Source organism: Lactuca saligna, chromosome 6 (assembly GCF_052625555.1).
Source record: "Lactuca saligna cultivar CGN05327 chromosome 6, ASM5262555v1, whole genome shotgun sequence".
Lineage (NCBI taxonomy): Eukaryota > Viridiplantae > Streptophyta > Magnoliopsida > Asterales > Asteraceae > Lactuca > Lactuca saligna.
Window position 1 is genome coordinate 15339418 of NC_136422.1, and position 23781 is coordinate 15363198.

General features: G+C 37.9%; 2 protein-coding genes across 2 annotated transcripts; one reads left to right on the forward strand and one right to left on the reverse strand.

Moving 5' to 3' along the window:
* The first annotated feature begins 501 nt into the window (after window positions 1-501).
* LOC145000858 (clathrin adaptor complexes medium subunit family protein) lies at window positions 502-3476 on the forward strand. The gene is made up of 8 exons (XM_078960150.1): window positions 502-686; window positions 845-991; window positions 1084-1395; window positions 1487-1770; window positions 1899-2803; window positions 2969-3025; window positions 3145-3192; window positions 3281-3476. The coding sequence occupies exons 1-8, from the start codon at window positions 619-621 to the stop codon at window positions 3362-3364; spliced, it is 1905 nt and encodes a 634-aa protein (XP_078816276.1). The 5' UTR covers window positions 502-618; the 3' UTR covers window positions 3365-3476.
* Window positions 3477-6421: 2945 nt separating this feature from the next.
* Window positions 6422-8308, reverse strand: LOC145001619 (Protein phosphatase 2C family protein). The gene is made up of 3 exons (XM_078960977.1): window positions 7275-8308; window positions 7057-7188; window positions 6422-6971 (listed from the first exon to the last, which is right to left on the reverse strand). Exons 1-3 carry the CDS (start codon window positions 8172-8174, stop codon window positions 6852-6854), a joined length of 1152 nt encoding a protein of 383 aa, XP_078817103.1. The 5' UTR covers window positions 8175-8308; the 3' UTR covers window positions 6422-6851.
* Window positions 8309-23781: the final 15473 nt, after the last annotated feature.

Here is a 23781-nt window from a genome sequence, read left to right on the forward strand (position 1 = left end):
TGATTTTGACCGATGTTGACCAAGTTTGACTTAAGGGTATTTTGAGCTATAGTTAAGCCTTGGTCTTTATCTGTTGAATAAGTGACCTGTAGAGCCGGTATTCAGAGCCATGTATTGTTCAACTATTCATCAGACCGTGATGTGAGTTTTCCTCACTGTATTCGTGGGTCGAAGACACCAATACTGACCCACTAGATCTGTATCATGATATATAAAATGTTGTTATGTGGTAGGAATCTGTAAAACTGTTGCTAGTTTGTTAACCGGTTATTTGAATTTTTTAGATGTAATATATCATCTAAACTTTTGTTTGTTCACATTTTTTTAGATGTAATATATCATGTAAATTGTTGTTTGTGCGTAATCCTTTTGACACAATCAAAGAAATAAATATATTCGTTTTCCCATTCCGAAAATTTAAGAAGTACTTTTATAATTAAACACCTTAAAAGTCGAAACAAAAAGTAATTTTTATATAAACACCCCTAAATGCAAAGGGTAAAATTAATAGGTGCCTATACCCTCCTTCCGTCTAAACGCCTGCAGAACCTCGCAGGCATATCTGGTTGCGTAAATTCTTGCATTATTTCGATATTCAAAGAACACCAGAAATTGGCGATGCCCAGTAGTTGCAGCATTCGAGCTCTCTGGATCCTCAACAATCAAGACTCCGTCGTCTTCTCCCGGTAATTTCGATAACTATATTCATAATTTACTAGGGCTTAATGTTTGTTTTACTTTAACAGATCCAGCTTATTCGTTTTCCGTAACTCCTTGTTGAATCTCCAAGTTTAATCATGAATTCTATGATTATTGTTTTATTCTGTTGTTGTGATTTGAGCAGGAGGTTTTCAGTGGTTGAAAGACGTTGGACTGTTGCTTGCAAGAAAGCGAATAAGAGGTCTGAAGATAATCAAGACACAAATTTGTCGTCATCATCTCTTCCCACAGATTCGGAGCTAGCTGAAGCATTTGTGGAACGGAAAAAGAGGTTTTCCCAACCTGAGATTTGTTATTCGATGCAAAAATTTAAAATTGATAATATTTTTTCAACATTATAACTAATTCAGCTGCATAATACAGGGAAGGATCTGTTCGTGGGTATGGAATACGGGTCAAACAGTCAATCGAAGGATCAGATTCATGGGTTGATGATCCAATTATGCGTCACATAATAAGCCTTCATGTTAAGAATGAAGAAGATGGAAAAGACGATACATTTTGGCCTCTCATTTTGCACACCAAAGGCCAATATTACATCCTTATACTCCCCTTGGTTGAACCTAGTCATTTGAAAGCATACAACACAATACGTAAGAGATCTGATTGTGGAAATGGCGTTGGAGTTGATGAAAACTTGTCTTCTCTTTTGCTTCAACTTCCATCCATCACAGGGTATGGTAAGTTGCTTGAGTTTTTTTTATATGTATCTCATACTAACATTTTTTTTCCACCATTGACACAAATACTTGATATTTCTCCATAGTGCATTCATGGTGGCACATGTTCTAGGAGACATAATCACATCAGATTTCCAAGAACCTGAAGTTATTGGAAATGCAGCTTCATCTGTTGGAGGTTTACTGGATTCATTAACCGGAAGTATTGGCATTTCTGCAAGACCAAAACCCGTAGCACCACCAGTTGCAACCTCCACCAATTCCACCACTGGTTCCGGTGGCTCTGGTGCATCAGATTCTCCAAAGCTTGGCCCCAAAAACCCTGAGAAAGACGCTCTTCGAAGCTTCATCACTTCTGCAATGCCCTTCGGTTTGTAATTTAATCTCTACTTTTAAACTTTCTCTCTCTCTCTCTCTCTCTCTCTCTCTCTCTCTCTCTCTCTCTCTCTTTTTTAATTGGAGTATCATTTAATGAAATGCTACTTTTCTTGAATAAAGGAACCCCATTGGACATCAACTACTCAAACATTTCTATTATTAGAAACAACGGGTTCTCATTAACCGATATGCCACCTGTCGACAGCAAGCAGCCAGCTTGGAAACCTTATCTATACAAAGGAAAACAAAGACTAATATTCACAATTCAAGAGGTTATAACCGCAGCAATGTATGACAGGGATGAAATCCCTGACAGCCTGTCGATATCCGGTCAGGTAAACTGTCGGGCAGAATTAGAAGGGCTGCCCGACGTTCTCTTTCCCCTGACCGGATTAGACAGTAAAAAAATCGAAGTAATTTCATTTCATCCATGTGCTCAAGTTCCTGAACAAACTGGAGGCGATAAACAAGCAGTTATGTTTTCACCTCCACTTGGGAATTTTGTCTTATTACGTTATCAAAGTCCATGCTCTTTAGGAACCCCAATCAAAGGGTTTTATCAGCTTTCAATGGTGTCAGAAAACGAAGGTGCGTTTTTGTTTAAGTTGAGTTTGATGGAGGGGTATAAGAGTCCTTTAACAATGGAGTTTTGTACTTTGAATATGCCTTTTCCTAGAAGAAAGATAGTGGGGATTGAAGGGACACCTTCTATTGGAAGTGTGTCGTTTACTGATCATTTTGTTGAGTGGAAAATTATACCGAGTGGACGTGGGGTTAGTGGGAATAAGAGTTTTGAAGCCAGTTTTCCTGGAACTGTGAGGTTTGCTCCGTGGAAAAGTCAAAGGGTAGTTTCGTCCGGATTTTTACAAGGGATTGTGGGTGATGAAGAGAGTGATACGGAAATGGAGTCGGGGAATAATAGCATGGTTAATGTAGATGAATATTTGATTGAGAAGATGAATAAGAATCTTCTGGCTGTTGATTTGGAAGAGCCGTTTTGTTGGCATGCTTACAACTATGCAAAGGTATGTAAGGGCAAAATGGTCATTTAGTCTCTTGGCTGTTTCTTTTTTTACTTAATGTGGACATCAAGACAACTATTTTTTTCCACCCCTAAAAAAATTATGAATATTGTTTGTTGGAATGTAAGGGCAAAATGGTCATTTATTAATTGTACCAAATTGGCACAGGTATCCTTCAAGATGGTTGGGGCATCTTTATCAGGAATGACAATAGATCCTAAATCCGTGAGTCTATTCCTGTTGTTTCTTTTTTTAATAAAAAACAGAAGCTTACTGAAAGGAAAAAGAAAAAGTAAATAATAATATTGAGTTTATGAAGATTTTTGTGGCTAATTGATATGCAGGTGAACATTTTTCCATCTGTAAAAGTACCTGTGGAGTATTCTACTCAGGTGATTTTCTTTATGTGTTTCCATAGCTCTATATTCTATAAGTTTATTTTTTTATATTAAAAAAAAATATTTATAAATTTGGCAACAGGTCCACTCTGGGGATTATATATTGTGGAATACATTAGGTAAATGCCCTGTTGCTGCTACACCAAAAGAAATAGGCAAAAAATGATTGTGATTATGCACCAAAAATGACAACTTTTAATTTATTCATTTTTGTTCACATATTTTTGTGTAAACTTTCATGTAATACATTTTGGTCTTTCAAGTTTGAGTTGAGTTTATACAGTACTAAATAATTTAAGTATATACTGATACTTTAAATGTAGTATTTATAGACGTAATTTGTAAAGTTATTCTAAAGACAAATTCGTAAAAAAAGCTGAGGAATATAAAGGGTATTTTTGGAAACTTATATAAGTTAGAAATAAGGAATACGATTGAATATTTGTTTATGTCCACCAGGAATGAAAGATTTAATAAAAATGACTGAATTTTTTGTGTTTTTTTAAATCATCTTTTTGTTTTGAACGAGTCATTTCGAATATTTCAGACTAACTCTGTATTAAATTAAAAATACTTTTTTCTGGCCAAAGAAAACATAGGCCAAGTTCCAGATTCCAACTTTCAGACATTGAGGGTGCGTTTTGTTGTAGAAATTTTTTCGGTTTTCTAGGAAAATTTTTCAAGAAAAATGGATATTTTGAGAATGCTTTTGGTTTGTTTAGTTTTTCAAAATTTTCCAAGAAAATGAAAATTTTCAGTTTTTCAAATTGTATGTAAATTAGAAAAATGATTTTTACAGTTTTCCAAAGTTTTTCAAATTTTTAAAATGGAAAATAAAAACTCACGGTTTCAACTAAACGCATTTTCTAAAAATTTTATTGAAAATTGAAAATGAAAACTCAACTCTATTTTCTAAAAGCATTTTCTTAGAAAATGAAAATAATTTTTCATAACCAAACACACCCTGAACTATTTTGGAAATTTAATAACTCCGAAATTTTGAGAAAATGTTTCGTATTCTTTATTTAAATCTAAAAAAAGTTGAAGAAACGTTACAAATGAAAAAATGTTTGAGAAAATGTTTCATTTTCTTTATTAAATCTAACAAAAAGTCGAACAAACATAACAAATGAAAAAAATGAATAGTAGGTACGATACAAACGCCTAAAATGTGACAATTGATTGAAAAATGAGTGATATCAGAATCGATGGGTTTTGTTAATATCTCTAGAAAAATGGTCATTTTGGACATTGGTAGAAAGGGCTTTTAAAAAACATTTGGTGTAAATGAGAAAAAAAATACACATAATAAAATTTTCTGTTGTCCCGAATGCCTCATTCATTGTTAGAAAGTGGGTTATAAAAAGGTTTGAAAATTCTGAGAATCGTGTTAGACACTTTTAGATTAAAGTATTTGGGTGGTACTTCCAATCTTTATTCAGATAATACTCAGAAACTTAAAAAACAGAAGAGAGAATGTTAAAGATGTTATGAAAAAGAAGAGTACCAACAACTGATTTCAAAAATGATCATATAACCAGAAAAACTTCCTGTCTTAAAACTACCATAGCAGTTTTATGTCTTAAAATTGTTCAAAAAACGGTTATAAACTAACTTAAATCCGGATCTAGAATATGGATCACAAAATTGGGTACATTTACCAAAAATCTGGATTTCTAATGCATTTTTAATATAGTAATATAAGGGGCTCTGCCCCTTGGACCCCACTAGGGGCTACCGCCCCTTGGACCCCGCTCCCAGGGGCGCTCCCCCCAAACCCCCGTTGGTTCAGGGACTTCGCCCCTAAATAGCAGTATACTTTCAACAAAGACAAAATTAAACAAATGTACACTCTGCACCATACCGATTTGTTCAATAATTGTCAAAGTGGCATTGATCAACAAATTAACCCCATGACACTTAAATAACATTAGTGATATAAAATCACCAACATTCATTGTTTATGTCATTTCGGCAAAATGCAAAAAAATACGGCAAGTACATTTACAAAGAAAGAAAAAATTATTTTTGTTAATATTCTTAGAAAATTTTGTCAAAGTGTGTGGTTGTGGAAAACTGTTTTTATTTTCAAATTTCAATGAAAATTTTACAAAACGCGTTTGGTTGGAACCGGTAGAGTTTTTATTTTTCATCTTAGAAATTTAGAAAATTTGAAAAAATCACTTTTCTAACTTACATACAACTTGGAAAACTGAAAATTTTTATTTTCTTGAAAAATTTTGCAAAACTGAACGAACCAAACACGTTTTCAAAATTTTCGTTTTTCTTGAAAAATTTTCTTAGAAAACTGAAAATTTTTGCACAACCAAACGCATCCTTAGGGTTATGGAAAACTATTTTCATTTTTTATGAAAATGTTTTCAGAAAATAGAGTTGAGTTTTCAATTTTAATTTTCAGTGTGGAGTTTTCATTTTCCATCTTAGAAATTTGGAAAATTTTGAAAAACTGTAAAAATCACTTTTCTAATTTATATACAATTTGGAAAACTGAAAATTTTCATTTCCTTAGAAACCTTTGGAAAACTGAACGAACCAAACGCGTTTTCAAAATTTCCGTTTTTCTTGGAAAATTTTCCTAGAAAACCGGAAAATTTTCCACAACCAAACGCACCCTTAATGATTTTAGTAATTTTTTAAGAGATGTGGGTATGGGCAACGCCACAAGGGGCGTTATTGGGTGTTATTGCGTGTTATAGCATGTGAACACCGCCCCCTCCTCGTTATCAATCGTTATTAGCCTACGTGTTACTCCCCATTACCACCATAACATGTTATAACCCGTTTTTTTTGTCTTTTTCCTAATAACGCTGGTGTGGGCTACCAGTCTTATACATATTTTGAAAACATTGTGTTGAAAGTCGGGTCGGTCATCTCTAACTGGTCACCTTGCGTTCAATGGTTTAACCGGTGCAAAAAACAAATGACATTATTACATCATAATTGATTTTAAAAATACAAAAATACAAAAAAAAAATCTTCAAAAATAAAATATCTAACATCCAAAGTTTAATTTTTCAATAATCAACATCATATGAAGATATTGTACTAAAAACCCAAAGCTCACTAACATCCTAATCTTTGTTAAAACAATTCAAATCAATAACTTGTAACAACCGGATAATCTTCAAATTCTTCATTTCCTTCCGTATCAAATAAAAGCTTATCTTAACAATTACATTCAAATGGAAAGAGAACATGAGAGTGGAGATGAATGCTAAGAAATTTTCTATTTATGACCCCTTTTGCTGCAGCAGGTCTTAAAATAGGCGACATAGAAAAAAATGTCAAACCTTCGTATCTTTCATTGACAAAACTGGAATATAATGATTAAATGAAAAAAAAAGAAGACCAACATATAATCACTCTTACGTATATCGCCCTAGATTTCATCTATAGGAATCTATTTTGCAATAGAAAACGCTTCATACAAACTACATTTACACCTAACCTACATTTTCCTTCTTAAATCAACGCCCTAAAAATCATCCACCTCCATCAACTCAAGTGATAATCTCATATTCTTATACTTTCCTACGCAAAATGCCATTAAACGGGTCGACCCGTGTCATGAACCCATATCTGATTCTGAAAATTGTTTGATGATTATGATGATGATGATGATGATGATAATGTCATGAGAAATCACTTGCAACCGATCCATACATCTCCGACTGTTGAGGACTAACATCCGGTCTCAATGGTGGTGGTTGGCCACCACTTCCGCCAACTTCACCGCCTGATTCACCGCCAGACTGTTGTAACAAGATCATTTGTTAGATACTATAAAAAAAAACATTATGTACAACAAAATTTAATCATTTTTATAACGATTCTCACATTGATTAATCCATTAACATGTACAACAATGATTGTTATATCATCCGTCCGATTCTCATGTTCTAACCATGATTTGTAAGATTCCGCAACCACAGCAGAACAGGCCCCTCGTGGGTCCATGTATCTATCAACCTACACACCCAAAAAGTGCTTAACCCATTAAGTCAAAAAGGAAACAATCAAATTAACAGTATATGGTTTACTTAGTACTTAATTACCATATCAACAACAGTTTGGCTAGATAAGAACTCAAATACGCCATCGCTTGCAAGAACAAAGAACGGATGATTATGAGTGAGTTGAGTTACAGAAACTTCAGGAACAGCCATAACACCGATCTTTTCAGCAAGGCTATCACCTACACTGCGTGTAAAAGCAGTTCCAGGATACATTGCATTCTGCATCCATAAACGTGGTGGATCGCTACCTGAGCTTTCTTCATCACCCCATGATTGAACACTCGGATCTTTTAGCCCTTCAACTTGATCGACACTCAAAACCCTAGCTCCACATTCTTTCACTCTTTCACATTCATCGTTTCGATAAGGGGTTTGATCATCGGATAAATCTTGAGAAACTATACGACCTTGATGGTCAGGTTTAACGGAGATCACAGCTCTTGAATCGCCGACATTAGCCACGTAAAGCTTATCATTTATAACAAGGACAGTAATCGCAGTTGTGCCACTCATGGAATCGTCGATGTCCGGGTTGTCGTGGAGTTCGTTGTTAGTTGTGGAGAAAGCGGAGTTGTAAGCTTTTACGGGATCTTCCAATAACGTTTCGTCACTGGAAAGAATCTCGATGAGCCTGTTCTTGACGAAATTTGAACATTGCTTGCCGGAATGACCATGGCCATCGAAAACACCGAAGATGTGGACATTGGGGTTACCTTGGATACTTGTTTTGATACAGAAACAATCTTGATTATCTTTATTCGGGGTGTCAGGGTAATACCCACGTCGTGTAAGCGCGGCACACTCCAGCTTGAAATCGTGAGAAGGGATAGGAATAACTTCGGAAAACTCGTCTGCTGTGGTGTTTTTTCGTCTCTTCCGCTTGATCTTCTTACCACCATCAGACAAAGATGATGGAAACTTGCAACAAACACAACCCATGACTCTGTCCCTGTGGCGAAAACCGAATCAAACCGTGCACGCACACCACATGTTTGTGAAAAGTTCCAAGAGAAACAGAGAAACGATGACACCCAAAATGGGGACGAAAGAAACCCTAGAAGCAACAAACCCCTTCAAGGTATAAATTTATTTGGTTGAAGGGGATGATTGCGAATCTGCGAACCATCTTGATTTATCTTTTTGATTTTGTTTCTTCCCGGTCAACGATGAATTGGATGTTCTTGAAAGAAGTCTCCTTCCCCCCATCAACACGAAATATGTCACGGAATGTGAAATGGTAGTTTCTTGGAAACGATGTAGATAGGAATAGCAATGGAAATTGGAAAGGGGGAAAACCCATATGAATTGCATTCTATTATGATTGTGATTGGAATTTTGTTGTAAAATAATATTTACGTTTTGTTAAGAACTGTTTTAATTGTTTTATCATTATGTTTAATGCATTTCATTTAATTGTTTTATCATTTTGGGTCAATGATATTTTCGTTAATTTAGACAATTTCGAATCTATTTTTATTTTTTCTCTATAAATAAAGTAAAAAAATAGAGTAAATAATCTTTCATTTTTAATCCTACTCCATTTTATTCTTCAAAAAATATATTCCTAAAATATTTCATTTTCGTAACTTATATATATTATCAAATACATCATTCTACTAACTAAATTCTATATTTATGCTTAATTAATATAAATTAGTATATAACATAATATTATAAATATTAAATATTACATTTAAATTATAATTAGTAGATAAAATAAATTAAAAATGTATAAAAAAACAAAATGAGAGAGACTAAAATTGACAACCAAACTTCATCTTTATTTTTGGAGATATAAATATTATTTCTGTATATATAAAGGAATACTATTCATATATCAAAAAATAAAGTTGAAAATAAGATAGAGTTAAAGAATAATGAGGATAAAAATAAAAGAAGAAATGAAATGGGTTGAAGATGCCCTTAAAACAAAACTTCATAAATAGTTCATTGCTTTTCAAAAAATAATCAGTAATATCAAAAACCTTTTATGATTTTGTTGTTTCAAAACTTCTAACAAAGAATCATTTTTACTCTCTTTGTAAACTTTTAGCCATTAAGTGCTAATTGATTAAAATAATTTAAAGACATCTTTGTAATCTCACTAACATATGAACTGTTTATAAGTTTTGTCATATATATATATATATATATATATATATATATATATATATATATATATATATATATATATATATATATATATATATATATAAAATAGAAAAGTGAATATATGGTTGTTAAATACCTAAATTTAGGTATAAAACCTTTTAAACGATGTAGTTTTAAACAAAATAAATTCAAATTCAATTTCTTTTAGTTTTGTTTTAATAGAATACCACTTATTTAAGTTCAATTATTAAATGAAAAATATCAATTATATATATTTTTATTGCAAATAATTATTGAAGTTTATAAAGAAAATAAAAAAAACTAATATTTTTTAACGAATATAACTCAAACGTTTTATCTTTTAATTGAAAAACTATACCCAATGATTTTGTGAAAAACTTGATTGAGTTATGATATGTTCTTCTTTTATTTTTTATTCTATTAGTTTTCATTTAAAATTTAGTAGGATTGATTAAATGCTCACGATTTTTAATGCTTTAAGTTCTTAGACACAGTGAAGAAAAAGAACATAAATTTAATCGATTTAGTAAGTCATATAATTAAGGAAGAATAGTAAAAGAGATATCATGATTAGTTTGGATATAAATAGATCAAAACTACATTGTTTTGAGGGTTCTATATATAAGCTTAGGTATATATATATATATATATATATATATATATATATATATATATATATATATATATATATATATATATATTAACGTTACCTTGTACGGCCACGTTAAATATAACGGAAAGCATAACTGAGACGTTATCACGCTAAAACCTTGGCCAAGATCCGACCTTGGCCTAAGTGAGCCGACACTGGGGTGACAGTTTACTTTCCCTCGCAAGGAAAGAATATTCCCCGTGATCTTCTCATTCACTCACGACCAATCAGGGCGTGAAAAAAAGACTAGGTGACACCTAGAATTGACGTCACCTGGCAGTTAGTTAGCATGAGCATAATACTCCCAGTGAGAGGAGGCCACGTCTGACACTCACTAGACAAGGTCCCCATTATCTGTTAGTAAACAGGTATAAAATGATCTCTTCCAGCTCAAGGAAAGGATCCATCTTCTTCCTCACAAAATTTACCCTAAAACTCTCTCGAGAGAAAACTAACTTGAACGTCGGAGCGACGTCCCGGGAGAACATCCGGATGTCCTTTAACGATCTTTCTGTGTTGTGTTCTCAGGAAAACATCAAGGTCCGATCAATCATCTAGCATTCCATTTCCCTAAAGAGCATGCCGTAACATTTGGCGCCATCCGGACGTATCCTCAGAGTGATACTACCAACAAACTACGCTGGTCCTCTGCAAAAGGGGGATCTAAATCCAACCACATATGCGACTGTAATGGGAGATCTATTCTAAATACCGGTAACGATAAGCAACGACCGTCACCACGAGTATAGAACACAGGCCCCAATCCATGTGCTAATGGCACAGATCCCACCGCCTATGACAGAAATAGCAGAGCCAGTTGTCCAGAGTAGTCTTCGGAAATTGTCATTGGATGATTCACTGCCTCAGATGACGATATTGCATCCTGCTCTGTTGCAGAAAATTCCGTATGATGGCACGAAGGTACTCACTATCTCTAAGTCTCGTAAAAGAAACACAACTCATCTAGCGGAGGATGAGATAGAGGTACTCTTGAGAAATCTACTCAATATTAGTTTTTCGAGTAGTGATCCTAGACCACTGAACTGGGATCCGCGAGATCCACACTTCATATCCGGATTCATTCGTAATACGAAAGTCCATCGAATATACATTGACAATGGTAGTTGCTCTGATATACTCTACGAGCATTGTTTCCGACAACTACCAGATGCATGGAAGGAGGGGCTACTAGGATTCATCGGGCATAGCTTGTGGCCATTGGGCACTATTCAGCTGCCCTTAACGTTGGTCAGTCACGACGAGAAGGTCCGAATCACTAGAACAATCGAGTTCTTTGTGACCCGGTATCCAGCAGAACACAATATTCTGCTTGGACGGTCGGAAATATCCTTGCTACACTTTGTACCATCGATGATCCATGACATAGTTAAATTTAGCATGCACCAAGGATCAACGACAATCCTCGCCAAAAACACTAGGGCACAGCATTGCCACCAGATCATAGCTGCTCCCGAGCTGGTGCGAGCACCAAAGAAGTCGAATGAGGGATGTTCCACTGAGTAAAACCAAATAGACATGGAATATCCAGAACAACTCGTACGAATTGGCACTCACCTATCAGACGAGACCAGGGCACGACTGGTAGCACTCCTGAAGCAATACTCCATCGTCTTGGCCTGGAAACCAACATATCTGATAGGCGTTGATCGACAGGTTATAAAACACAACCTTAATATCATGCTTGGAAGTAATCCGGTTAAACAAAAGAAGAGGAACAGTTAAAAGACCAGAACAGGGCTATAAATGTAGAAGTGGCTGACCTGGTGAATGCTGGCATACTCAGGGAAGTAATGTTCCCAACATGGATAGCAAATCCCATCATGGTAAAGAAAGCTAACAGGTCATGACGAATGTGCATTGATTACTCGTACCTTAATAACGTCTGTCAAAAGGATTGTTATCCTCTCCCGGAGATTGATCAGAAAGTCCAATCACTTGAAGGTTTTCAGCTTAAATGTTTCCTTGATGCGTACAAGGGCTACCATCAGGTACAAATGAAACGAGAAGACGAGGCGAAAATTGCCTTCCACACTGAGAAGGACACTTTTTGCTACCAGAAAATGTCGTTTGGGCTAAAAAATGCGGGTGCTACCCATCAGAGGTTAATGGACAAGATATTTGCCGATCAAATCGGTAGAAACATCGAAGTCTACGTCGCCGACACGGTAGTTAAAAGCCGTAATGAAGAAACATTGCTCCACGATGTGGAAGAAACTTTCAAAACGCTATCTAAAGAGCGAATGTTATTAAACCCAACTAAGTATAATTTTGGGGTAGAGGAAGGGAATTCCTTGGGTATCAGATATCCAAGGAAGGGATTCTTCCTAACCCCACCAAAATCCAGAAGTTCCTTGAGCCAAAAACTCCCTACAATCTCAAGGGTGTACAGGAGATCAACGGTGGGTTGACGGTATTGGGAAGATTCATTGCCAAATCTGCAGAAAAAGCTCTTCCTCTATACCAAACACTCAAAGGGTGCCTAGACAAAAAGCAGTTCAAATGGACAGAAAAATCAGAGACGTCATTGCAATAATTGAAAGAAGCCTTACACCAACTACCGACTCTCGCCTGCCCACTACCGGGAGAGACATTACAGATGTATTTAGTAGCTTTTGAAGAATCTATCTCCTCTATGTTAACAGTGGAGAGGGAAGGAAAGTAGGTTCCCATCTATTTTTTTAGTAGGGCCCTGCAAGGACAGAAGGTCAATTACCTGGCCTTAGAAAAGTTGGTCCTCGCCCTGGTATACACTCTCAGATGGATGCGAAGGTACTTTTAAGCCCACAAGGTGGGTGTTCTGACTAGTTACCTAATAAAGCAAGTGTTGCTAAGGCCAGAAAAGTCTGGATGCATGGCCAAATGGGCCATTGAACTAGGCGAACATGATATCCATTACCACCCCAGGACCAGGATCATGGCCCAGGCCCTCACAAACTTCTTGGTCGAGATTCCAGATACTATTAAGGGAGTGCCAATGACAATATATGTTGATCCCTTATATCCTGAAGTCGGCAAGGAACTTTGGAAGTTATAGACCGATGACGTAGCAAGTAAGGAAGGCTCAGGCGTAGTCCTGTTCCCATAAATCCCCAAGGGTGAAGAGATCACTTACGCACTGCGATTTGACTTCCAAGTATCAAACAACAAGACAAAGTACGAAGCACTCCCCACAAATCTGAGGCTAGCCAAGGAGGTTGGTGCAAAACAACTAGTGACTCTCAGTGATTCATTACTTGTCACAAACCAAATAAATGGAACATACGAGGTAAAGGACCCTAGGATGTAGAAATACATAGATGCAATCTGTAGCTTAACCAACACATTAAAAGTTTTTCAATAAATCAAATCTCCCGGGGAAAGAATGCAAGGGCGACGCTCTCAACAAGCTAGCATCCACTTCATATGACCACTTAACAAAGAAAGTGTTGGTTGAAGTGCTCCCAAAGAGAAGTATCGATAACCAAAGGGTTAATACAGTATCGACTACTACATAATGGACTAAACCCTATATCTATTACTTACGCCATGGCGTGCTCCCGGATGACCCAGAGGAGGCGAGAAAAGTCAGAATCAGGGCGTCACATTTTGCAATCAGGGACAACCAACTATACCGAAGAGGGTATTTAAGCCCATGGCTCAAGTGTGTATCTAAAATAAAGGGGCAGAAGTTCCTAGAACAAATTCATTCCGGGGACGCGGAAGCACACGAAGTCGTTCGTACGCTCACAGGCAAAATACTCCGCCTAGGGGTATATTGGCAGACATGTACAACGACGCCGCAACCCTAACTAAGAAATGCAAAGAATGCCAGGCATTCTATCCTTTCCAAAATCAACCAACCATGTCATTAACTAGCATCACCATCCCCTAGACCTTCCATCAATGGGGGATCGATATAGTGGGACCATTCCCACCAGCGCCGAGGGGCATGAAGTTTTTGTTGGTGGCCGTGGATTATTTTACCAAATGGATAGAGGCAGAACCGCTAGCCACTGATACTGGCAAGAAAATGATAAAGTTCATGACCAATAACATCTTGACTCATTTTGGCACTCCTAGAATCCTCATAAGTGATAAGGGTACGCAATTTGAAGGAAGTCCCTTCAAAGGATGGTGCGAAGACAAGAAAATTCATCGCCGATTCACATCAGTAGCGCACCTGTAACATCCGGATTTCTAGGTATATTAATTTAGTTATTTATTTTTGAGGATCATTGATCTACTCGATGAGTTGGCGCTATAACTCGCTGAGTAGAAGCGGGTATGACACATGAGTTTAATGATCTACTCTACAAGTTCGAGAGTAGACTCACCGAGTAGGCGATGGAATGAGAAACCCTAAATCCCTGGGTTTAGGACCTATTTAAAGGCACTTATAGCCTCCTTGTGCGGACAGACTTCACAGAGAGAGACCCTAACCTGCCCCTTTCGTTGTATATATATATATATATATATATATATATATATATATATATATATATAGAGAGAGAGAGAGAGAGAGAGAGAGAGACCATTTTGAGCATTCTTGTGCATTTTGGAGAAAGGATTGAAGGAGTTTGGAGGATACAACCGAGGAAAGGTTGTGGATCTTGCATTCTCCTGTCATTAGCTTCTATTTAGAGGTAAAAAGCTCTCATCTTGGCTACTTATTCATTAGATCTCATTTTGGGAGTTTTTAGGGATTTCTTTCAATCATCTTGTGTCCTTGAGTTATTTGAGCATGGTTCGAGGTTAAAACCTCAAATGTGGACTAGATAAGGCCTTGAAAGTCCAAAGATTCGAGCTTTATTGAGCTAGAGGCAAGCTCATGTGCATTTACCCTTCCTTGGAGCTTGTAATGGCAATATGGAGCAAATATGCCATGCATGAACGTAAAGATCGAAGTTTTATGTCACATTCGAGCCTAAGGAAGCTAGATCTAGTATTTGGAGTGTTAGATCTGCCCTAAAACGTCTGAATGGGAGTATGGACTAGATGAACTCGCCGAGTGCATAAGATGACTCGATGAGTCGCTTAGGATTTGTTCCGATGCGTCTTAGCATGATGTAACTCGATGAGTTAGCGGGTCAACTCGACGAGTAGAGTTGATTTTCATGAGGCCTATGAGAGTACGAGGGGACTCGACGAGTCCTCTTGATGCACTCATCGAGTTGGGTCAACATGGACTGTTGACTCAGGTTTGACTTCGGTTGACTTTTAGAGTTTTGACCAAATGTGAGTAACTGAGATCTTAGGAGGGTAAAATGGTCTTTTACCCTCACTAAGAGTTAAAAGGGGTTAATATGAATTTATTGGGATTATGATCTAATTAGAGATAATCACCACATGTATTAGGCGGAGGCTAGATCGGTGATTCGTGTACGAGGTGTATTAGCTTGCTTGCTTCGAGGTGAGTCTTCTCATTATACTTTACCTAGAGTGGTAACTATGTGTGACCAGAGGGTCTTATGTGCTTGCTTGAGTTATGCATGTTTGTATGATATGCATTTTATGTTACATTATGTGTTACTTAGACCAGACCGGAGGGTCCAACGAACTATGAGACTGGAGGGTTCTCAACCAGACCGGACCAGAGGGTCCAACGAGCTGTGGGACTGGAGGGTCCCACTGCGACACATTGACCGGAGGGTCTTCCAGAGCTATAGCCTCGAGTGGATGATTATTTGTGCGTGGTATTTTAGGGAACTCACTAAGCTTTATGCTTATCATGTTATGGATTACGTGTTTCAGGTACATCCAAGGAACGCGGGAAGGCACCGACATGATTGTACACACCTGCTTGAGATTATGCTGAGGATTCTGGGAATTGACTTTTGTTATGAGTTTATGTTGACATTGAGACACTTATGATTTTCATGAAATGTAATATATGAGTTTATGTGTTTTAAAAATGAAAAAAATTGGTTGAAAAAATACATCGTTACAGCACCCTTAGGCCAACGGATAAACTGAGATATCAAACAAAACCATAGTCAATGGTTTGAAGAAAAGGCTACCCAGATCAATGTCCTCCTGGGTAGATGAGCTCCTGACCATGATGTGGTCGTATCGTACTACAACAATGTCAAGCACAGGAGAAACCCCATTTAGTCTAACTTATGGGACGAAGCTATAACACCCTGAATTTAGACGGCCGAAAAAGAGAAGAAAATCTCAAATGAGGAAGTGACTCGTCGAGTAGGAGCGCGATTTGGTCGCGGGTTTAGTGACCTACTCGACGAGTCAGAAGACTGACTCGGTAAGTTGGCCATGTTTGGGGAAAACCCTAAATGCGGGCCTTGCACCCTATTTAAAGAACATTATAACCCTTCATTAGCCTCCTGGATGCTCTCTTAACCCCAGAACGAAACCCTAGTGCCTCCCATGAGTTTGTGAGCCTTTGTGAGCATTCTTAAGTGTTGTGAAGCTTGAAGAAGAAGGTGAAGCCTTGGGGAATACAAGAAGAGACTAGTATATCCAGAAACCTCTTGCATTCTCCTCCATTTTCTAGTAAGAAAGTTTCCACCTTGATCATTATGTATGTAGATCTCTCTTCTTTACTTTTTGGGGGGGTTTTTAGTCCAAGAACCCTTGCATGAGAGGAATGGATGTCCCAAAGCTTGTGTTTTTAGATCTAGCACTATTAAGGGCTGTTATGGCATAAAGGTGCAAGATTTATGCCATAAGAATCCCCATGCAAGCATATGAAGTGTTCTTTTAACCTTTTTAGCTCAAAAGGCCATGAATGGAGGAAAAGGCGGTACCTTTGCATGGTTAGGAGATAGTTGGGTCCAGATCTATATGTTGGATGCTTTGAGACTCTCAGAAATCATATGAATAGATTGAGACATAGAGGGAGTCGGCGAGTCACAAGAGGGAATCGACGAGCCATATTGTTTTCTTTCCCAAAAAACCCTTCTGTTAAAGGGTATGAGTTGATTGGTTAGGGACTCAGCCAGTCCGGGTCCATAGTGGGTATGAGGATCATCATAATCGACGAGTTCGATGAGGAACTCAGCGAGTCCAAGGCAATCTCCTTAGTTTATGAAGGTGGACTCTGCGAGTTCAAAGGAGGACTCGGCGAGTCAAATGAAGGAGGGTCCTGATGTGTTGAAGATGCACTCGACGCGTCCGAGGAGAACTCGACGAGTAGGACCGAAGTCCAGTGTTTGTGAGGAATGTGGGACTCGACGAGTTGATAAGCCAACTCGGAGCGTTGACTTTGACCAAGTTTGACCTGGGTTGACTTTTGAGAATATTGTGGTCTAAATGTTATTGTGGGTTCTGATAGTTCAGGGAGACGAAGGATCAGCAGTTCAGAGGTTGTCAGTTGGCAGTCAGAAGTGTTTTAGCTAGTCTTCAGCAGCGCGAGGTGAGTCTCCTCACTGTGTGCATGGTTCTACGACCACAATACCAACCCATTATGTTCATGTTATGCTTATATATAGAAGGAAGATTTGGGTGTTAGCCTTAGGCACTTATTGATATATGTTCCGGGTTACGAGCTAATGCCGGGCGAGGCCTGAGGCATGTTAAGATGCTAGAGGTCTTTGTGATTCTTTCATGTGTCGGTATGATAGGATTCAGAACGAGGGTCCGATGTCGGGGTAAGCCCGAAGTACGTTAGATAATAGTTTGTTTCCGGGGTGGGTGTCCGATGCCGGGGTATTCCCGAGGAAGATTCTTATGTAGTGTGTTAGATTATACTTGTTGTCTTCGTGATACTTGTATGTGCCTGGTAGGGAGGTGAGTGTGGGCGATGTCCCATATCTCATCACTAGCTAAGTATGGATGGGGTTCCATATCTCGATATTAGCAGAACATGGGTGAGGCCCGTGGTAGGAAGGATGTAAGTGTGGGCGGGGGCCCGTATCTCACTACTAGTAGGAGTGTGGATGGGGTTCCACTACTTCAACAACCGACCAGGGGCGGGGCCCAAGTTAGGCGAGGCCTTAGATCAGGGTATGGTTAGGGAATGTTTATGTATGTTTCAATATGTTATTTGATCGTATGTATGTGTATGGCGGGTGAGGCTCAGAGACAGGTGGGGCCTAAGGGAAACATATATGTATACCGAGCGGGGCTCGATGCCAGGTGGGAGCTGATGACAGGTGGGGCCTGATGATGGATGGGGTTCGATGGCAGGCAAGGCCCAATGCACTAGGTGGGGGCCCAATATGTGATTATGTGCTTACGGTTGTATATAGCATGTTTGGAGTAGTAGATATGTATGGTATGTGGTAGGTTGGGGAACTCACTAAGCTTCATGCTTACGGTTTTTAGTTTTGGTTTCAGGTACTTCTGGTAGTGGAGGGAAGGGCTCGGGATGATCACATGGCACACACCAAGAAGTTTAGCCTGGGATGTTTACTCTGATAAAATGAACAAGTGTTTTGAAAAGATACTTTGATTTGTCATAAAAACCCTTGTAGTATGATTGAAATGTTTTAATATTTATGGGTTAGTAATATCTTTAAAAGAAAATTTTTGGTCACGGTTTTTGGGATGTTACAGAAACGGCTATCACGATCTAACACAATCGTTAATGGAATGCCATGAAGCCTCACAATTTCCTTCATGTAAGAATTCCCAAGCTTATCCATAGACCATTTCTCATTAGCTGCTTTGAAATGCGCACTCTTAGTGAAGCGATCAACGACCACCCAAATCATGTCGTGACAATTCTTTGTTCTAGGCAGTTTAGTAACAAAATCCATAGCGATGTCTTCCTACTTACCCATCGGCATAGGTAAAGGTTCTAAACTCCCGTATGGTTTCTGATGTTGTGCCTTAACTCTTGCACATGTCACACACTCGGCCATGTACTTTGCAATATCAAGCTTCATCATCGGCCACCAGTAATAGGGTTTCAGGTCCCTATACATTTTGGTGTTGCCAGGATGAATCAAGTACATGGTTTTGTGAGCTTCTTCCATCAGAAGATCTCTTATTCCTCCAGACTTAGGTACCTAAATCCGATCTTGGAACACCTTCAGTCCGTGACTGTTTATACCGAACATTAACGTTTTACCCAAACGTTCCTCCTTTCGGTTATTCTACTCAAAAGCTTCTTCTTGAGCTTTCTTTATACTCTCCACAATTGTCGAGACAACTTCTATCTTGAATGCTCTTGGCCTTTTTCTTTCAAGATTGACTTTTCGACTGAGAGCATCAACGAAAACATTTACTTTACCAGGGTGGTAAAGTATCTTACAGTCGTAGTCCTTAAGTAATTCTAGCCAACGTCGTTGCCACATATTCAATTCTTTCTGATTAAAGACATATTGAAGACTCTTATGATCAGTGAAAAGTTTGCACTTCGTGCCATGGAGGTAATGCCTCCATATCTTTAGAGCAAAATTACCACTTCCAGCTCCAAATCGTGAGTGGGGTAGTTCTTTTCTCTTTGGGTCAAAACACAAGCCAGCTCAACACCATACGCATCGCTATAGGCAGCGAAGTCTTTAACTCCATTGGGTAGAGAAAGAATTAGTGCTTCACATAACTTCATCTTTAGCAACTTGAATGCTTCTTTGTGCTTATCACTCCAAGCATAAGTAGCTCTTTTGTGGGTCAAAGTTGTTAGTGGTGTAGCGATCAAAGAAAAGCCTTGGATAAACCTTCGGTAATATCCAACTAATCCTAGAAAGCTTCGGATCTCCGTGGGAGTTTTCAATTGTTCCCACTTCATCACAACTTCAATCTTTTCCGGATTAACCATTATCCCTTCTTGGTTGACCACGTGACCCAAGAATTGGACTTCGCGAATCCAAAAATCACATTTGGAGAACTTAGCATACAACTTCTCCTTCTTCAAGACTTCCAACACTACTCGCAAGTGTCTGCCATGCTCCTCTTGGCTTTTCGAGTAAATCAGAATGTCATCTATGAACATTATCATAGATTTATCAAGGAACAATTTACAAACCTTGTTCATTAAATACATGAATAATGTTGGAGCATTGGTTAGTCCAAACGACATAACCAAAAATTCGTATTGTCCATATCGTGTTCTGAATGCAGTCTTTTCGATATCCTGCTCTCTCACCTTCAGCTGATGATATCCTGACCTTAGGTCGATCTTTGAAAAATAACTTGAACCTTGTAGTTGATCGAACATGTCATCAATCATTGGCAATGGATATCTATTCTTTATCGTTGCCTTATTCAGTTCTCTGTAATCAATGCACATCCTCATACTCCCGTACTTTTTCTTCACGAATAACACCAGGGCTCCCTAGGGTGATGAACTAGGTCTAATGAAACCTTTCTCCAATAATTCCTGAAGTTGCATCATCAGCTCCTTCATCTCCGTTGGTTCTAGTCGATGCGGTGCTTTTTCTATTGGTGTGCTTCCTGGTAACACGTCTATTCTGAACTCCACTTGTCTATCAGGTGGTAATCTAGGAAGATCTTCGGGAAATACTTCCGGATAATCACACACCACAAAAATGCTCTGTATCTCCTTTTTATCCTTCTTTGCATCAATTACGAATGCCAAATATGATGTACATCCTTTGGCCAAACATTTTTTGGCTTTCATTAGAGAAATGATTCCAGAATTTACCCTGCGTTTGTCCCTATGCACCATAAATGACTCTTTCCCTGGAGGGTTTACTTTTACTATCTTCTTCTTGCATAATATCTTGGCATCATTGGCACTAAGCCAAGCCATTTTCAGCACGATGTCGAAACAGTTTAGTTCGATATGCAATAATTCATTGTGGAACTTATTCCCATTCAAGTCAATGAAGATGTTTTTCATAAGATGGCTAACACGTACAAACTTGCCACTAGCAACTTCGACTAATAAAGCATTATCTAGTCTATCGACATGCAAAGCTAATTTTCTACCAAATTCATGCAAAATAAAGGAGTAGTTGGCTCCAAAATCAAATAAAATTTGGGCAGGAAATTTGTTTACGAGAAAGGTACCTGAAGCGACATCAACTTCATCTTTCGTATCCTCAAGTGTCATCTGAAAGGCTCTCACCTTTGGATTTGGTGGAATATTGGGTTTTGCTGCCTCCTACTTTTTAGGACAGTTTTTCAATATGTGCCCTTTTTTGTTAAATCCAAAGCACATTCTCTTGCTGGACAGAAAGTCATTAGCATAATGCCCAGTTTTTCCACATTTATAGCAGGTTACCTCCTCACTACACTTCACAGAGTGATTTTTCTTGCACTTTTCACACCATTTCCCGCCTCCAAACTTCTTTGAATTAGACTTCGAAAATTTTCTTTTCTTTTTGGAACCTGAAGTTCCTTCAAACTTTCTCTTTTCTCCAACTTCAACCTTGCTGGTAGTTTTTCCCTTGATCATATCCTCAACAGACTTGACAACCCAAATAGCTGCCTCCAGAGTAGGTGCTTGACGTACTGGCACCGCATACTCCTACGAGAGTCCTTTTGCGTACCGGTTAACCTTTGTCAGCTCGTATGGGATGATGTGCAAGGCAAACTCCATTTTGTATGTAAAGGCATTGGTGTAATCATCGACTGACATGTTGCCTTTTGTCAATGTCAGAAACTTGTTCTCCAACTCTAGCAGATTTTGGGCCGAGCAGAACTTGCGCTTGAACTGCACCAAGAACTTTACCTAAGTTAGTTGCAGTGGCTCATTAGGGCTTAGGGTTTTCCCCAGAGTGTTCCACCAACGAACAACTCCACCTCTGAGCTGACGTACGACGAATTTGGTCTGCAACTTGCCTCTGCAACCACATGTCATGAAGGCTAGCTCCATTTCCGAGATCCAACCCATGACTCCAATCGGATCCTCCTTCCCAGTTAGGGTCGATGGTTTGTAAGTCAAAAAGTCTTTGTACTTGAATCCAAGTCCATAATTTCCTCCATCATGGTTGTTTTGTCTATTAATTGGTGGGTTGGCTTGACCAATAATTCCACTGAAGTTTCCTTCTTCCGACTGCCCTTCACTAAATTCGAGTTGTACAATCGGCATCGAAAGTTCTTCATGATTTTGCTGAAGCAGACGTCTAGTTTCTTCCATTTGATGATCCAACATTGTTTGAATCATCGCTTGTACACCAGCCGTTGTCATTGGCTCAGGTGCTGCTGCTACAACAAGTGCTTGCTCAATTACAGGTGGTTGATTCCTGTTTTCGTTTGCGTTTCCAACTCCGCTTTTTATTCTTGCGATTTTTGATCTATAAACCGAATAAGTTGAATTTAGATCCTTATTCACGATAGATATTTAAATTTTCCAAATCACTCCGAAACGTTTATATGCTAGTTCTAATATCGTAATCATACGCTTAGAATCCTAAACACATAGTGTCTCAAGATCTGGTTGACAACAAACCATAGATTTGAACAAATAAAATCATATATGGAAAACATATAACATTTAGCACATAAAAGCATTTTAAGCATCTTTCCTAAAATAAACTAATGCTCGTGTCTAAAATATGACAGACACTCATTTCACAATCTTTACTTAGCATTCTAAGTTTAAGTCTAGAAGTCCTACAAATTCCTAGCTCGCTTAAACTAATGCTCTGATACCAACTGTGACATCCCCAAATTCATGGCCAGAAAAAACCGATTTAATTTATGCTTTTTAAAATAATTTTAGAGTAATCATTTGATTAAAAGAGTTGCGGAATTTGTTCCCAAAATGAAATATGATAAAATAAGATTTACCAAAGCATTTTTTAAAGAAATGTATTTTCATTATATAACAAAACTCCAGATGTCATGTTCCGATATAGAAAAAAACATAAATGACACATTATAAGCCTTACAACAATTATATATACTACAAGCCTAAAATCAAAATATCTTGATAAGTCGTCCAATTAATGCTCTGGCGCCACTACCTGTATGAAAAGAAAACTGAGTGGGTTAGGCTTGGGATCCTGGTGAGCATATAGAGATTTCAACCCATAATAAATAAATTTATTAATTTCATCAAACAACAATAACCCAATTACTCATTTCCATTATCCTCACTTTACGTCCCTAAAACAACTATCACAAGGGATTCAATCTAAGGATTTTCGTCGGGGCGACAACACATGCTTCGGGGTTTCCTCGGCAATATATGTCAAACAAGGCAACCATGTAGGGGATGGAGCACAACAAATGAACACCCAAGTTCATTAACACCTACAGGTGGTGAGCCTATCAGCGTTCCACTAGACTGTCTAGAAAAGTCTGTGGTCGTCATCTAAACTCCGCTAGATGACTGAATCAACAACAACAACGAAGCCTCTCATCAATTTATCACACATCAACTATCTACACATGTTCTAACCCAACATATTATGTAGATAACAATATATAAACATACATTAATATATAACTTAAAACTTGATGAGATATTCATTCAATACACATTACAAATAAACAGATCATATATATATATATATATATATATATGTATATATATATATATATATATATATATATATATATATATATGCACACATAGCACATACTCTATATGAGATACTTCATAGTTATGTGTTACAAGAAAAGGGAAGATATCCTCACTCAAAACATATACTTAATACATACAACAATAATTGTATTAACAATTGTGTATATGAAAGGGACTATGCACTCACTTGATAAGAAGATTATTGGACAACACTACGTGTTTACAAGTAGTAACTCTTCGATGAATCCGAGATACCTTCACACATCGGGCTTCTCGCGGATAGAGCTTCGGCTCGGAAACTCTTTTCTTCTCGGGATCTTTGGTGTTTTGGGACTTGCTTTGGGCTTCGGGATGATACCGGG

Coding starts and splice junctions, on each gene's coding strand:
- LOC145000858 (XM_078960150.1), top strand. CDS start 619: ATGCCCAGTAGTTGCAGCATTCGAGCTCTCTGGATCCTCAACAATCAA. Junction 1,771..1,898: donor CACTTCTGCAATGCCCTTCG/GTTTGTAATTTA, acceptor TCTTGAATAAAG/GAACCCCATTGGACATCAAC. Junction 3,026..3,144: donor TGACAATAGATCCTAAATCC/GTGAGTCTATTC, acceptor ATTGATATGCAG/GTGAACATTTTTCCATCTGT.
- LOC145001619 (XM_078960977.1), bottom strand. CDS start 8,174: ATGGGTTGTGTTTGTTGCAAGTTTCCATCATCTTTGTCTGATGGTGGT. Junction 7,189..7,274: donor GCCAAACTGTTGTTGATATG/GTAATTAAGTAC, acceptor TTGGGTGTGTAG/GTTGATAGATACATGGACCC. Junction 6,972..7,056: donor ATGTTAATGGATTAATCAAT/GTGAGAATCGTT, acceptor TTGTTACAACAG/TCTGGCGGTGAATCAGGCGG.